The 17,515-nt window shown below is 40.4% G+C and overlaps 1 protein-coding gene across 1 annotated transcript in view; it reads left to right on the top strand.

The window, feature by feature from the left end:
• Positions 1 to 17,515, top strand: part of Myh15 (myosin heavy chain 15) — a 123,391-nt gene that overhangs the window by 89,070 nt on the left and 16,806 nt on the right. Inside the window, 4 exon segments of the mRNA XM_077795524.1 lie at positions 530 to 677; positions 12,325 to 12,408; positions 16,363 to 16,443; positions 16,851 to 16,933. Coding sequence (XP_077651650.1) covers positions 530 to 677; positions 12,325 to 12,408; positions 16,363 to 16,443; positions 16,851 to 16,933 — 396 coding nt within the window.

Raw genomic sequence — 17,515 nt, 5'->3', positions numbered from 1 at the left:
GGAGAGCATGATTTTAAAGTGATGAGAGGTGAAGTTTTCAGAGGTTTACAGGTAAGATTAAAGATGTTTCTTAATCCACAGAATAAAGAGGCTAGTCTGAAACACAGTAGTTCTTTGTGATTCAAACAGAGTCTGAGTCTCACATATCAGTTAAAACAAATCTTAGTGCCTAAATAATAATGAGCTTCTCCTTGCTACCTTTGTGTTCTCCACTACTTCTAGGACTCCAAGCCTGTCCATCACTGAAGCCCACATAGTTGGATTGCCATTTCCCTAAATGGAACTCTTTCCTGTCTTAATGGAAAATTAGTTACTCTCTATCCTTTCTCTTCTTGTCCCAAATTTCACCCCTGGTATTATCTTGTGAGGTTGAAGTTCTGCTTGAATTGTGGCAGGTTGTTATTAACTTTATCTTTTAAAAAAAATTATGTCACCTCCAAGAATTTCCTTGTTAATGATGGTATGCCATTTTTAAAACATGTGTCCCTTCTAGTCTCAAGAGTTCCCTGGCCCATTTGCTGTCAACTAGGCATGACTATGACCTTTTGTGAGGAAGAACCAGAGATCAAGGCTAAGCTTCACTGGACCCTATCCAAAGGCAATACTAAAGTAGTGCAGTGGAGAAAGAATTATGAACATGATGTCATCCAGAGAACTGAAGAGTTGGAGGATGCTAGGTGAGTAGTGCAGGATTATCCTTCACTTGGGGCTGATCACACATAGGAGTCTGAGAATAATGACTGTGTCTTCAAGATCTCATGATGTATTTAGCAAATCTTTGCAGCATGCTTGAGCAAGCCCAAGACCAGAGCAAAATCATCACTAGTGGCAAGAAGCACATACTCTAGGAGGCTAAAACGTATTGTTAAAATGGAAGAGACTATAAAGAAGTCCAGGAGAAGAAAGAAGCCCCTCTGTAGGGGTACAAGTGAAATCTCTATTGAAGATATATCTTCAAACTATGGTCTGAAAACTGGGATATCACTTAAAATACTACATATTATTTGGAACACCTAAATAATTGAGTATGTATGTGTATAAATATACATATTCATTCATCATAGTTGTGTCTCTGGTGTATAACTTATAGACTAACAAGTGCAGCTCTGTGAAAATGGACAGTGATATTTAGAAACATATTAGCATCTATCAGCCTGCTTTGTGGGATAGAGGTTGCTTTGAAAAGAAGTCATCCCCAGGCTACACCTAGGATTAGAATACCAATTTCATAGCCAATGCCATGAAGAGGTTTTAAAAGTTTCTCTCAGGAGCTATAGAAATTTGGAGACTAGCTAAATGAAGACCCAGTACCAGGGTACAGTACTGAAAATATTTGCTTAGTGGTTGAGAGACTGTATATTTGAGAGAAAGCATCAGACTAACCTCAGCTTATAATCATTAAGGGTTTACTGAAAAGGATGTGTCCCTGGCCTGGTAACTTGGCAGAAATCCAGCGCAGATCAATACATTTCTTTTTAACTTCAACCAGAAATGATATTTTTTGCGGTCTTCACCTAAATCGTTGAGCCGCATTACTGTGTAGTTGTAGAACAACTGCTGTGTTCTGTCCCAGAAGGAGTACCAAGTGATCCATCTCTGTATCTGCAGTAACTTAAAAAGGGTTTTGAAATGACAGATACTAAAAATACCTGTGGTAGGTGTTTTACAAAAATTCTGGACCCCAGAAAAATGGGGCTTTGAACTGCAATGCCTCCTTATATCAAATCTGTCATTTGCTTCTAATAATTGAAGATTTCAAGTTAAAGTTCCTGTCATCTTGTTTAATGGTTTCTTTAATGTGTGATGGTTAATCTGGAATGTCAACTTGATTGGATTATGAGTTTCTAGGATTAATACTTCGGGATGTGTCCACAAAGGACACATCCATAGATAATTAGCATGTGGGGCAGCAAATTGAGAAGAGACCCCCATCTAATCTGAATATGAGCTTCACAGTCCAATAGATTTGAGCCCCAGATAGAACAAAAAGCCCAAGCAGGAGGAATCTGAGGCAGATGTAAGCTCTATTCTTAGTGGGTGTATTGATTGCTGCCACCATTATCTGAGAGTGTTGGACTCCAGCTCCTTCTCTCTTTTCGTCTGGACTCTGAACAGTGATTCTCCAAGGTGTTCCTGGGTCTTTAGTCTTGGACTTGGGCTGCATTATTGGCCCTTTTATCTGAGGCTACAGCTTCTTGAACTGAGCAATTATTGGTTCCTCTGGTTCTTTGGTGTGCAGCCAGAGGTATGTGGGATAATCCAGCTTCTGGCGATGAAGCCAATCTAATAAATTCCCCTTTTTATAATCATACATATAAATATTCTCTTGGTTCCGTTCCTCTAGAGAAAACTTACTAATCCACACATACAGTATACAATGGCAAAGGGAAGACATTCCCATTCCAAAACAGAGGAAATGGGAGCATAAAAAGGGAGGGGGGGGGGTCCAAACCAAGACAAAAAATTAGGCAGGGCAAATATTAAGTTCATTAACTCCATGTTCAGCATTGGAGGCATGTGGTAGGGAGATGTGGGCCCAAAAGGGCTTGGGCAGCCCTACTCCTATGGCCTTGTTGGTTGCAACCCACCTGGCCTCTCTCCTGACCTGACTCTGTCCACAGACTGCAGACATTTTTGGCAGATGGTCCACAGTCCTCATATTTCTTACTTCTTCAAGTCTCCATTGCAGTGTTGGTTTCATTGTCACAACTTCATGCATCACCCACTCGGGTTACCCACAGGAATTCTGACTCTGCTACTCTTTGCCTAAAATACCATGCCTTCCTTTGAAATCTCAGTGGAAGCCTTCATGAGCTCTTAACTTCAGCATCCTGCATTCCTTGCAGAAACAGCACCACATGGAATATGCCAAGGTCTGCTACCAGCTTAAATAGTAGCTGGGCCTTTTTGGACCCTGGCTACAGTAGCCTCTTAGTGCCTGAGCAGCTAAGTGTGCCCCCTCAAAATCTCATATAGTAGGCAATGTGGCAGTGTTCAGAGGTGAAAAGATTGGATTATGAGAGTTTTAACCTCCTCAATGGAATAATCCATTTGAAGGATTGATGATTTGAATGGATTACTGGTTTGTAATGATAAGCAAGTGGGTGTGGCTGACAGGGGCCATGTCCTTGAACTATATCTTGTCCTTGGTTCCTCCTGCATTCTATGACTTTCTGCTTCCTGAATGTCATGAGCTGAGCCACCTTTTTCTGCCACCACCACCCCCCATTATGTTCTGTCTCACCTCAGGCCCAGAACAATGCACTCAGCCAGACATGGATTGGACCTCTGAAACTGTGAACCTAAAATAAACTTTTCTCCCATGTAAGTTTTTCTTCTTCTTATAGTCACAGCAATTAATAGTTGCCAAACTAGGTGGGTAGAAAAGAAGGAAAGAATATAGACTGCTTTATGACCACATGAATTTGTTTGAACTAGTTTTATAGGATGTGACAACTAAAGGAAAATAATAGGCAACATGGTAATATTTGAAGATCCTTTTGATTTAACAATTATTTGAATGCCAAATATATAAACCATTACATCTAAATCCCCTAGAGCTAGGCAACTACAAATATATTTAGGATCCTATGTTTTTCAGTTTGGAAATTTGAAGATCTGCCTGATTTGCTTTTAGGATGGGGTTCACATGAGTTAGATTAGCAGAATCAAGCTCACCTGAGCCCAATTACTATTTTGCCTTTTTAAAAAAAAAAAAATTGGAGTTCAATATTCTTCAAGAATAAGAATTTGGTTTCTTACTCTCTCACATTTATTTACCTATGCTAAGCAACTAAGTAGGTGCTCATGGTTAGCAAGTTAAACAGCTAAATAGGTAGCTTTTATTAAATATAAAATTATCAGTAATGTAAGGGTGACCTATTCTTTTTATTTGCCCTGGAATTCCCCAGTTTTACCATTGAAAATCTCATGTCCTGAGTCCCTCAGCAGGATGGATCACCCAAAGTACACTCCTGTTTTCTGGGTACTAATCAAGTATTTCTAAAGTAGTCACAATGAATGTAATTATTTTATAAGACTCCTGTTTTAGGTTGGATAAAGTATCAGGATATCCTCTTAGGAAGAATAAACAAAAAGTGAAGTGACATGGTCAGAAATCCAGTGAGCAAAGAGTTGTTGCTTGAGCACAGAGCCTTCTTGAATGCTGAGCAGAGACTAGTTTTGTAGGATTCCACCCAAAAAAGATGGGGGGAGCTTTATTACCACACTGCTCTATTGAGCTCTGTGATGTTGAATTCTGGTTCTTCACCTGGTAGAAATGAGCGATGACTAGAACACTGGTAAAGCACACAAACACTTTGGGTGTATTTCTGTGGGTGGTTTCCAGAACCTTGTTGGTCAGAGAAAAGAGAAAGATCCACATCAAATGTGTGGTCCAATGTTGGTCCAGTGGACTGGGGGACTAGATGGAACAAAACACAGAAGAAAAGGGCAGCTCCCACAGGCTAGACGCTTCTTCAGTTGAAGTGTTGTTTTGTTTGCTGCCATCATCTCTGGACATCAGATGATAGATTATCCAACCTTTGTACATGGACTTGCACCAGCCACTCTCCTGGGGCATCCAGGTGATCAGTGTTAGGCTGGGGCTACATCACTGGTCCCTTTTGTTCTGAGATTTCCAGCTTCTTGGGCTGAGCAGCTACTGGCTTCCTCAGCTATCCAGCCTGCAGACAACTACTGTGGAACTGTCAGCCTCTGATCGTGTAAGCCAGCCTAATAAGCCCCTCTTATATATACATTCTACTGTTTCCACTCCTCTGGAGAGCTCTGACTGATGGGACGAGTTGTGTGGTGCATGTTGATTCATGGGGACCTTTTTCAGTTTAATAGCAGTGGAGCAGGAAAGCTTTGGCATATACAGTTCCTTTCATCTAAGAAGTGTAATGAGAGAGTAAGAATGGGACAGCCAGCAACCCTGCAGGAGACGTAAGCAAGAGAACACATTTCATTCATGAAGAATTCTTGAGTGCTGGGTTATGGGGGTGATGGAGGAAGCACTTTAATAAACCACGCCATCACAGAGGATGCTGGAGTGACTAAAGGGTCCCACAAGAGCACTGGGACCTGTTAAGTGGACGTCATGATGGGTGGATCTAGGATGAATAGAAATCTCAGCACAGGAGCGGATACGTAGAAGACATTAAGAGGAAAAAAATGTGTCATGTTTAGGAGCCACATGATGAGAGGTTGAGGGACTGTGCAGGAGAGCATGAGGGTTCCTTGGAAGCAACACACTTAGAGACTAAGTGTGCCTGAGGATTTTCACATAGCTTACTATTGGTAAGGGGTTCAGAACAATCTTATTTCCCCCATTTCTTATGAAATTGTCAATAAATTATGTATTATTTATTAAAGTTTTAGGGCAAGTAAATATTTATAGGAATTCAAAGAGATTCTGAGTTCCAAGTCCAGGCTGCAGTGAAAGGGGAAATAAAATCCATGCAGTCACAGGAGCCAGAGGACAGTGGCCAGCCGATAACTGGGTTCTTTAGGTAGAAGGAGCTGCTTTTATTTCATTCAAACTTCAGCTACATCCAAACCTGGAGGGTTTGTTGTAACACAGATGGCTGGGCACAACCCCAAAGTTTGATTCAATAGGTTGGAAATGGGGCCTGTGAATTTGCATTTCTAATAATTCCTAGGTAAGGCCTATGCCAGCTGATCTGAGGACCACATGTAGTCTAGAGTGAGCCTTGGAGTTTGGGCTTTTCTAAAAAGCTCTTCAAGTGATTCTAAAGTGCAGTCAGAATTAAGAAAAGCTGCTCTGAGTTTTCTCTGAGGAACCGTTCTTTGGATAGGACATATGTGAAAAGGGAGTATAATTTGCATGAAAATTCTCATCTAATGCATTGTTCTATACTTCTTAAAACTTTTGTCATATCTTACTCAGGCTTACCTATACTCCCAACTGCTCAGGAGGCTGAAGCAGAAGGATCACAAGTTCAAGGACAACCTGAACAACTTAGTGAGATTCCATCTCCAAATAAATATTTTAAAAGGTAAGCATATATCCCAGTAGCAGAACACTCTGTTAGTGTACACAAGGATCTGCATTCAATCCTCAGTACAGGGGAAAAAAATTTACACATTTTACCAGTTCCAGATCTCAGAACTAGAACAGGTAAACTCCTGGGCTCTCTCTACTCCTCAGGGTGATGTAATTTCCAGAGATACAAGACCTACACTATACTAGGCCGGTATAAGGTGGCAGAGGTTTTGTGACTTCTGGAAGCCTTTATCACAGGCTGTGTTCATACTAAGATAGTCAAAACTTTCAAGTGCTTGAGTTGAAGTAAATATTTATAGGAATTCAAAGAGATTCTGAGTTCCAAGTCCAGGCTGCAGTGAAAGGGGAAATAAAATCCATGAAGTCACTGTCTTCCCTGAGCCCCTTGTGTTCATCTAGCCTATCTGAGGCCATGCATTGGATGCTGGCAGACAGTGACTCACCTGATGCTTTAAAGTCTTATCCTAATGTTTAATAGTGGCTTGCACTGTGTTGACAGCTAAGCACTTCCACTGGAAGTGTAGGAATTCCAGATCTGTGTCTGGGTGTACTTCCAGGTAGACTCTGAAATGGCTCTAACAAGCAGAACCACCCTGCAGGGTGCACAGGCTGTCCAATGTCCCGGACTTTAAGAAGCACCATCCTTCCCATTTGCTGACAGTTTCCTGGCAGATAGCAAAAGAATATGTAGACAAAGGGATGCCTTTTTCTAATTGTAACAGAGATCCTCTGTGACTTAATGGTGGCTCTGCTATCAATTTCCAAAGGACTGCACGAACACAGTCCCAGCAGGCCTCTAGGAGTATTCGGATGTGCTTGTTACCATGGGTCTGAGGCTGAGCCCTCTCACTCACTTTGCTATTCTTCCCTCTCTCCAGAACAGATTTCTAGCTTGAAAAACCAGGATAGAAAAGGGACCCAGACTTTACCTGAAATGGAAAAGATCAAGAAACTGATTGGACAAGAGAAGATTGAAGCCCAAGTGACACTGGAAGAAAGGGAGGTATGATCTCCAGGAAAAAGAGGTTTTCCCCACCAAGCAAAAGAGAAAATCTGCAACCATATCCTGACACTGGCTTAATTGATTACTATATGCTGGGTACCATGCCAGATGCTTGATATGCATCATTTTAGGTAATCACCCCCTAAAAACTATTTTTCCCATTTACAAAGGAAGAAAATGAGGCCCAGAGATCAGGATGAACACTAGTGAATACAAATCTCCTGATTCTAATGACTAGAGCAACTGTGGCTATCTTGTTCCCCCGTTTATCCCCAGTGCCCATACCCTCACTACTCAGAATGCAGCCTACGGACAAGCTGCATAGGCACCACCCAGGAGCTTGTGGGAAATTCAGAATCTCAGACGTCTCCCCAGCTCCAAAGAATCAGAATCTGCATTTTAACTAGATCCCTTGATGTTTCTTATGCAGGCTAACATTGGGGGAAGCACTGGCCTGGAACTTTGCTGGCCTATAGGAAGAACTCAACAAGTACTCATCCAAAGTTGAAAGAATATACACCCTCATAGCTGCACACCTTTTAAATAGAGTGATCAAAGACACCTTCCCTCAAAAAAAAAAAAAAACCTTTAGTTTTTCCAATGAAATTCCCAGAGATGTTTTCAGATATGTGCTTCTACAGTTTTTCAGGAATGTTTTCAGTGTTATGGACTCAAAGTTCAGCAAAAATCTCTGGCTTTATCCCTGAGTGTGTGTTAGAGATTGAAAGGGTCACTAAGAAGATCTTTTTCTAAAAATGATGCTGAACTAAAAAGGGAGTTGTGCTGTGACAGTTATGAGATGGTATAAAAGCCCTAAAGGTCCTTTTTCCTCCCAGATGAATTTCATCAGTTTTACTCAACCTTCTGAATAGACACAAGGACACTATTATATAGCACCTAATAGCAGCACATGCCTGTAATCCTAGTGAGATCCTGACTCTAAATACCTCAGTGGTAAAGCAATTGCCTAGCTTTCTCAAAGCCCCTGGGTTAAATCCCCAGTACGGAGATATACATATGGAGATATATGTGTGTGTGTGTGTGTGTGTGTGTGTGTGTATAATCTGTATTCTCACCGATAGAGAGAATGATTGTAAAAAGTGTAACAGTCAATTTGGGGAAGGGAACTTTTGGAAAATATAGTAATAGAAATTTAGACCTACAGAACTGCACTGGACAAGCATTGTCTGTTAAACCTCACCACTGCAATTCTGTAAGAAAGCTGCGATGCAGAAGAAGGTAAGTCCACATTACCCTTTATGAAGAGTTTTCAAGCGCACAGCTCTTGCTTTTTTATGCACAAATGTTGCCTGTGATCATCCTCATTTTATATAGAATCCCTTCAGGTGGCAGTGTGGTGTCTGATAGCAACATTTAGTTTCATCTTGTTGTTATCTTTGGCCTTCTGCATCCTGGCTGGGGGCTTTCTGAAGCTAACATCCTAACTAAAAAAAGTAAATTTTATGGTATAAATGTAAACATTATAACCAGACAATGAGAAATATGTTTGAAAGAGGTGATTTTATTTTTTTAGAAATTAATTTGCTCTTTAATGGAGGGTGGCCTGGATCATGCCACTTAACAATCTCAGAATCTGTTCCTTCATCTGTAAAACAGGGAAGTACCATTCATTTCATGGGATCAGAAGCACCTATAAAAAAAAAATAAAAAAAAAAAAAGAAGTAGTGGAGAGAAGGAACGTTTCATGGAAACCTAATATGAAAGAGGTGATTTTAGTCCTATGTAACATACAAACATCTTTGTATATTGAATCAACCAGGACTCACATCAAAGGTGATGACTTAAGACCACAGCGCTCATACCATTTAGTACCACTAGGTGGCAATGCGTGCTATTAGCCTTTTCTCAAGTTGTATCTTCAGCCGCATCATAAATACTCCATCCATTTGGACATATACTCCTGGCTTTGGATTATTTCTTTTCCTGGTTGAGCACTTGTGAAAAACATTATTATTTCTTCTTTTAATTCCATAAAACTCAAATTATCACAGGTCACCTTCTCTACAAAGATTCACTTTCTCAGGGTATTCTAGAGGGTTAGAAGTGAAAGTTTCCTCCTGAAGAAACTATACCATTCTCTCTGAGGAAATTGCCATCCAACCATTTTGTTTTCTTTTCTATTGAAGGTAGTGTTCAAAGACTATGAAAGGAGGCCTTATGAAAATCTCTAGTCAATTTTACTTTTAACTTTTGATGGTATGTGTTAATCACTCCTCAGAGCAGGTTATAAAACATTACCCAAAGTTTCCGCTGCCCTCAGAACTGTCCAGAGTTAACTGAGCAAGGGAGCATCATGCTTATGCCCTTATATAACATTAGCATGCTCCATGTGTGTGTTGCTTCTTCTTCTTTAAAGACATTTTATCTGTGAAACAAATTTTTAAAGATTTCATCAAACTTACACTGTTAGCATTGAATCTCCTTTAAAACATCCCTGGAAACAATTCCCTGACCTAGGCAACAATCAAAGGCTCAGGGGATCTCTCCATGTGTCACAAGAATCCATTTGTAGTAATAGTACTCATTTAGGTAACAATGGCTCAAACTTAGTGCTATGTGTCTAGTGCATTCTAAATTCTTTTATTTGTTCTTTATATGACAATATTTGGGCACTATTCTATTTCTTGTTCTCTGAACACATTCAACTTCCAACCGTCTGAGATGTTGGAATTAAAAGATATAAGGTGGTAGTTTTGTCCCAACTTTGATACATTTATTGATTCACCCTGAAGATGGAATATGTTAGAAAAAAGTCAAGTGTAATAAATGTAAGCATATAAATATGTTACAGACAAGATTGAAAATTTCTATTTTTAAAAATTCCTTAGAATTCTTGTTCTTGAGCTAAGCTGAAAGACATTAGAATGTCAAAGCTGTTAGTGAAACGACAAAGCAATCATTCATTTTTCATGTCACCCAGTTCTCAGGTACCTGATTTGAACCTAGATCTTTCTCAATAAGTTTTGTCAAAATAATACTTCATTTATTTTTTTTAAACTTATTCCAGGGAGCTCTGAAAAATAATCTGGAAAGCAAGATTCTTCATTTCCATTTAGAACTCATGGAAGCTAAAGCAGAATTTGAAAGTTTTAGAGAAAGAGGAAGAAATAGAAAGTTTTAGGTAACTAAGATTATTTTGGAAAAGACAATAGTTATGTATTTCAGGATACTTGAATGAATAGGACTCACTGTGTTTGGCTGCTTTTCTGACCTCTTTTGGGATGTTACCAAAGAAACTAACACTGTAAGGGAATCTTCCACTAAATGCACCACTATTAACACAAGGGAATACCTTCATATAATTTTTTTTTTAAATTTAATCAGCTTCTGCTCTCAGATGTGACTCAGGATAACACATTCTTAAAAAGTGATGTATAAGGACCATGTGTATTATCTGGGTCCCCTGTGTCAAGTCTCTTCCTTCAGCATTCAAAAAACAGACTGAAAATGCTGAATTATGGAGGAAAGAACTAAAAAGTCGGGTGCTGTATAACATCAGAGCAGAGTGAGGTTTTCCCGCACCCCTGCCTGTACACTTAGCCATTTGTTTGGTGAGGGCAGAGCCCATAGCTAAGAGCCTTATTGAATCTCTGTTGAAGCAGCTGAGTCTTAATAGGAAACTCAATTGGATGGGACTCAGGCACTTCTGGATCTTTCCATAACTTCCATATAACAAGCTGATGACTGTTGACATCGTATTTCTTAGCTTCTTGGGAAAGTTAGGGAATAAAGAAGCACCCACATGTTACAGAAGGTGGTAAGGAAGATCAGCAACCTGGTGATGGCAAAGCATTTCACATTCTACAGATCAAAGGCACAATTATAAACACATGGAATTGAGGATGATTATATTATCTATCTGAACTGTTCATTAAGTCAAAGCTGTATGTCAGCAAAGAAAATCATTAGAGGTTCACCTGGAAATTTACTTTCAATGTGTTTGATTAAAAACAAATTTAATCCTGTTAACATGTTCAATTGACCACAGTCTGTTTTCTGTCCAAATTCCTATAGGGTCCCTATTTAATGAGAAAGTCAGGCCAAATTTGGCCCTCTCTGAGCTTTGAGTTATCTCTGCTCTCACTCACTGGCATTTTCCTTCAGAGAACTGACTATAGTGAGAAATTCTGGTCTACTTAAGAGGCTCTGAGTCAGTGTCTAAAATAATTTTTTTGATGAAGGCAAAATCTTTGGGCCTTGATGTTTGTCCTACTTCCTTCCATGAGGAACAAAAATGAATGTCTCCTTTGTGTAGTTAAGAAAAAAATAATGTGACTACAGGTAACGTCAAATCTGTGCCTATAAATAAACCCAGTTAGGAAAGAATGAATCCTCAGAGAGTCTGTGTCTCATCAGGTACATCTGAATGCCAGAGAGCAGTTCACCAATTATAATAATCTTAGTGCTTTGGAAGCTGGAAATCCACACAGCTAAGGTTAAGAAAAGAAAGAACCAAAGAAGGTATGAGTGGTGAAGGGGCTGGAAAAAGAAGGGGCTGGCTGGAGGTGTTGGAGATGAGCTCTACCTAGTTTTAGTTAATGATTCATAGTAGCCACAATAAGTACATCTAGCATCCAGAAAGGAAAGATGAGCATATTTTTCAAAATATCCTGTATACAATCCCATACCATATCTGCTCTGTGAGTGCAGATTCTATCAAAATGCCTTGGTCGAATCTGACTTCAGGGCTGGGAGGAATCTGAGTAGATTGCCAGGGCTAATGTACAAGCATCAACTTCCAAGTAATCCAAAGTAAGCTGGAAATTATAGAGCTCAAAGAAAAACCTTCCTGAGAAAAGAAGAGGTTCAAGGTCTTACATCCACATAAACCATCAGCCTCCAGCTGAGCAATCTATTAAGACAGGACCCAGGGAGTTGAAGGGACCAGGAAAGCAGAGGAGAGACCCACAGGAAAAGGCCAGACCCTGGCAGTGCAGTTGACTATGAGGCCCTCAGCTCCTTGGCTGCTGAACTTGTTCTTAGTCTGGTGAGGACTAATCCTGACTGAGCATCCCAGAGTCCTGCTGGTGGTGTGTGTGTGTGATATAGTTCGCTTATTTGCAAATATTGGAGCTCTATGTTGGCAGGATACCAGGCCTAATATTCTAGTTAGGGCTTCTTACACTTTTATGGATGATACAACTATTTCATGTTTAATTTCTACAAATGTTACTATTGGCATAGCTAGAGGGAGGGAGGTGACAGTGCAGTCACTGATGGAAGGACTTGGAGCTTTGGTGACTGACTTTGATGCTCTCCCTCCTACACATAGGGGAGGAGGCCAGCTTAAAGGTGAGCCGGTGTCCATCATTGCTGTGGAGTCAACCCCGACCACCATGACTGGGCTGCGAACAAGGTAGTCACTTTCATCCTGTCCCAATGTTTCCCTGAAATGTTCAAATGGGTGAGAGTCATGCCACTGGCCTAGAATCCTGACACTTGGTCCATATACTACTCTCCACCCAGGGAGGTGCTTTGGGGAAGGAGGCCCTGAAATTTTATATTCTACCAAAATACATCTGTTTTGGTTTGATTACCTGTGGAAGGGATGGGCAAACATTTTCTGTAAAGGGTTAGCTATTAAATATTTTCAGCTCTGTGAGACACATGTTCTCTGTGGCAACCACCCAACTTTGAGGTTGTAGTTTAAAAGCAGTCCAACAAATGGGCACCATGGGATTTGGCTCACAGCCCATGGTTCGCCCACCCTGGTCTCAATCTTAAGTATCTAGTGATGCTCCATCATTTTTTCCTTCCTCTGAACTCAATTATATCAAACTTTGCCACATGGTCTCAATTTATACACACCATTTGATTTAATTTTTAATTGTCTGACTGAGTCTGTCAGGAGAATGTTTAAATCTCTTTCCATTTCTAAGAAAATATTTTTCATATCTTCAGAAAGTAGGGTCTCATTCTGATATGGTTAGCAAAAATACTTCATAGATCATTTAAAGGGGAATCACATGTCTTTGGATTATTGAGAATCTCATATTTCTGTGATATGGATAAACAACAGTGTGAGAAGATAAAAGAACTAGTGAACTGCCTTTAAAATAACTAGCTTTTCAAATTTTTAAGTTTTAATGTTGCTTGGATTTTTTTTTGTTTTGTTTTCTTCATTTAGTTTCTTACATTTGAAAAACAAAAAGGAATGTCTTACTATATCATCATAATCTTAAGTACTTTGTTTTTCTTTTAAAAAAATGTGCTTGAGAGAGTTCTCATTTTAAAGATTTCTTGACCAGGCATGAAATGTGTTGATTGTTTAGCAGGCATTCTTCAGGGCTGTACCATTTCCATTCCTCTTAAACCACAGCATTGTTTGCTTTTGCAGGCACTCTTGACGTTTCATAGACAACTGTGAGGAAACTTGTATCTGAAACATTCAGTTTGCTGGCTGCAGAATGTGTTTCTAAGCAGAGGATTTTGACACCAGGCCAGCAATGCTTTTGTCTTCCTGTGTAGGGACAGTCGGTTGCAGCAGGAATGAAAGCCTCTGCCGTGGAAATCAGAGGAATGTCTTAAAGCTTTTAGTGATGTGGAGTATGAGTGTTGCTACATGAGTTTGTGAGAGCTGTCATCACAGAATACAAGGATTGTGTGGATTACAAAATAGATATTGATTTTCTCACAGTTCTGGAGTTACAAATTTGAGATGAAGGGATTGCCAGGCTTCATTTCTCCCAAGGTCCCTTCTTTGGCTTGTAGACACATGGCCGCTTCTTTCTTGGACTGTCCCCACATGGTCTTTCCTCTGTTTGTACACATTCCGGGTGTTTCTTCCTCTTCTTCTAAGGACACTAGTGCTGTTAGGTTAGGGCCCACCCTAACAGCCTTGTTTTATCTCAGTTACCTCTTTAAAACTCCTGTCTCCAAATACAGTCTCATTCTGAGATACTGGGGGTTAGGCTTCAATATATGAATTTAGGAGATAAACATTTCACCCCATAAGAGTTCCTTTTAACCTATGGAGATCTATAGGATTCTTCACTGGGAGAGGCATGAAATCCCAGCAGCCAAGGACAGGCATGAAAGTTTGACCTAAGTTTGTGAGAGCCATAGTGATGAGTTGGCAAAGGAGTGGTCCTAACCCTGGGCTCTGGAGCCATGAGGACTTGTTTCTCATAGATTTCCACACCTGCTTATGAGACAACCCCACCCCCATAAGGAGAAAGATGGTCATGAAAAGTAGGGCCCCTACCTGTGACCAAATGGCAAACTCTGATCATTGTCCTGCTCCCCTGCAGGCTGTGTGCCTCCCTGATCAGCCTCCGAGTTCAGGACACAGGCTCCAAGACAATTCAATGTGGAGTTTCATTCTGACCCCAGATGAATGCATTTCTGATGTTTGTTCTGAAAGACTTCCTCATGAGGAAAAAGGAAAGAAAGAAGGGCTCCTCCCTTCTTTCTTTTATCTTTCCCATCCAGCACTAGATCCCTGTTTCACAGTGTGAGCTTAACAGGGCACTTGTTATTGATAGCAGTTAAATTATTCTAATGAATAACTACAAAATTTTTGTAGCTTAAAACAATAAAAATTTGGGTTTTGCCCAAGTCGGAGTCTAATATAGGTCAGAATTGAAAATAAGCCATATAACTTGCTTCCACTAGGCACCAACTCCTAAAGATTTCACTTCCAATAGTGTCACATATTGGTGACAAGTTTTTAACTTATGGGCCTTTCGGGGACACTTTAATGACAGCATGAGTCTAAAGTGTTTTCATTTTTTAAAGAGCAGGTGAGGGGATAGGTTGGTGAATCTATGTCCGTTATAACAGATTAAGTAAGATTCCCAGACCAATCCCAGCCCACCCTAAGTGAAGCACAAGAATCTTTTATTCCTTTGGGGTATTCCTAGTCTTCTCTGAGATCCCTTTAAGAATTATTCAGGGCAAATATCTGGATTTTAATTCCAGAAGTCAGATTTCTTCTCAATTGTGATGTTACAGATTTGGAAGAGAGAGTTCAGGGCTCACACAAGTAAAAATGTGCATGGCCAAGACTTGGAATGGTGCACTTCACTGTGGCCCCAGTCCACTAGCTAGAATTAAATCACATGATCCCCAACCACCTGCAAGAGTGTTGGGAAATGAAAATTGCCTAGGGTGTCCTCCTTTTATCATGGTTTTCCTGTATACACAGCGGTTGTCCGACTTCTGTCACTTTATAAATATGGTTTCAGCATAATATTTTGCTTCTTTTGAAGGAATATTAAAACAATTTAATATCACATAGTAATTTGTTTTCCTCAAACTCCTAGAGAAAGACAACTATGCTATCATAGGATAGTTAGTGGCTACAGGCCATTAGGATAGTATTCTGGGTCTCAGAACTTACTCCAAACTTGGTAGCTCTTTTTTGCCCAGTTCTGACATTTTTCACCATTAAAAGTAATATAATAACATCCTCACTTTACTGTTGACCACTCTTGGAAATCTAGTTATTTGCCCTAAATAATCCTCCAGGGAATTTCAGAGAAGACTAGGAATTCCCTACAGGAACCTTGAAAAGACTCTTGTGCTTCCTTAACTTGAAGGCAAGTTGGGATTGGTCTAAAAATCTTACTTAATCTGTTATGACGGACATAGATTCACCAACCTAACCTCTCATACTCTCTTTAAGAAAGAAAGAAAGAAAGAAAGAAAGAAAGAAAGAAAGAAGGAAGGAAGGAAGGAAGGAAGGAAGGAAGGAAGGAAGGAAGGAAGGAAAGAAGGAAAGAAGGAAAGAAGGAAAGAAGGAAAGAAGGAAAGAAGGAAAGAAGGAAAGAAGGAAAGAAAGAAGGAAAGAAAGAAGGAAGGAAGGAAAGAAAATTTTAGACTCATGTTCTAATTGAAGTGTCCCCAAAAGGCCCATATGTTAAAAACTTATCACCAACCTGTGGCACTATTAGAGTGAAATCTTTAGGAGTTGATGCCTAGTGGAAACAAGTTAGGTCATTAGGGTTCTGTCCTTCAAGTGGGACACTAGCCCCTTACTCTCTTTCTCCTTGCTTCCTGTCTGCCATGAAGTTAGAAACCCTCTGCCACCTGCTCCTTCCCTGATGTACTTCACTGCCATGGGCTCAAACAAAGGGCCAGGTGACTGTGGACTGAAAACTCTGAAATTGTGAGCCAAAATAGGCCTTTCATCCTTATAAGTTAATATTCCTAGGTATTTTTTCTAGTGACAGAAAGCTGAATAATATAAGGGTGTAAAGTGTAAATTCATGTCAAAGGCATTCTTTTGAGAAGAGAGCCCTAAAGGACCCCGATTACATAGGGCCACGAAGTGGAATTGGTCTCCCAGGATTGGTTTCCCTATGTTCAGTTGTCCCAGCCCTCAGAAGCCACTGCACCCCGTATGGCTCACACTGGCAGCAGACCTTGCTGCCATCATGATGCTGATATGGTAAGCATGCAGACTCTATGAGTTATTATGGGTCACGGAGGTTTCCAGTGATATTTCAAAGGAAAACCTGGAAGGCCAGGCAATGTGTGTTAAGGTCAGAATCCCTGCAAGCATCCTCCAACGGGGCCATGTGTGAATCTGTGAGAGTGAAACACAAATTGCAATGGAAAACTCAGGGTGTTGGGGATGTCAGAACGTGGGATGCCTGCTGAAGGAAGCTGCAGGGCGAGTTCAGCCATCCCGGGAGAGTTGCCATATGGGCTGAATCCAGCAAGGTCATGGGGCAGGGCTGTCCAAGTCCCTTGGGGTCACATCATCACACCAGATGCCATACTTAGAGCTATAGGATTTAATGTTTTGCTGCTACTTTTCAGCCTTACTTTAATTCCTCCTAATTTTGTCCCTAGTCTTCCCTTTAAAATAGAGGAGTTCACCTGTGTCATTGCATCTCAGAAGTACATAATTATTTTCATCTTTATGGGGGCTCATAGTACAGTTTTCCTAAGTCTCAGAGGAGACTTTGGACTTGGACTTTGGAGCAATGCTGGAACTTGTAAGACTGTGGGGACCCATGGGGATGCACTAAATGGATTTGGTGTAATGAAATGGATATGAGCCTCTGGGAAACTGAGATGGAATGTCATGGTTTGAAATTATTTCACAAAGGCCAATATTCAAGGCCTGGTCACCAGTCTATAGTGCTCTTGGAAAAGGGTTGAGTCTTTAGTAAGTGGGGCCCAGTGGAGGAAAGGTGGGACCTTAGAGGCATGCCCTTAAATGGTATAAGGGGACCCAGACCCTTACTTTCTTTTGTCTTTGCTTCTTGGGGGTCATAGGTGAGCAGATTCTCTGCTGTGTATGCCCATCATGAGGTACTATGCCACCACAAGTCCAAAGCAACAGGGTCAAGTGACTGTAGATGGAAACCTACTAACTTGTGTGGTAAGATAAACCTTTCCTTCTAATAAGCTGATTTGTCTTAGGCATGTGTTACAGTGATGGAAAGCTGAATAACAAAACTAATTTTGTTAATTGCCTAGAATTTTTCTTGAGTTTTAATTTTTTTTTCAAT

The sequence above is a fragment of the Urocitellus parryii genome, chromosome 2 (assembly GCF_045843805.1).
Source record: "Urocitellus parryii isolate mUroPar1 chromosome 2, mUroPar1.hap1, whole genome shotgun sequence".
Taxonomy (NCBI): Eukaryota; Metazoa; Chordata; class Mammalia; order Rodentia; family Sciuridae; genus Urocitellus; species Urocitellus parryii.
Note: the sequence above shows the minus strand (reverse complement) of the source record. Positions and strands in the feature narration are given on the sequence as shown.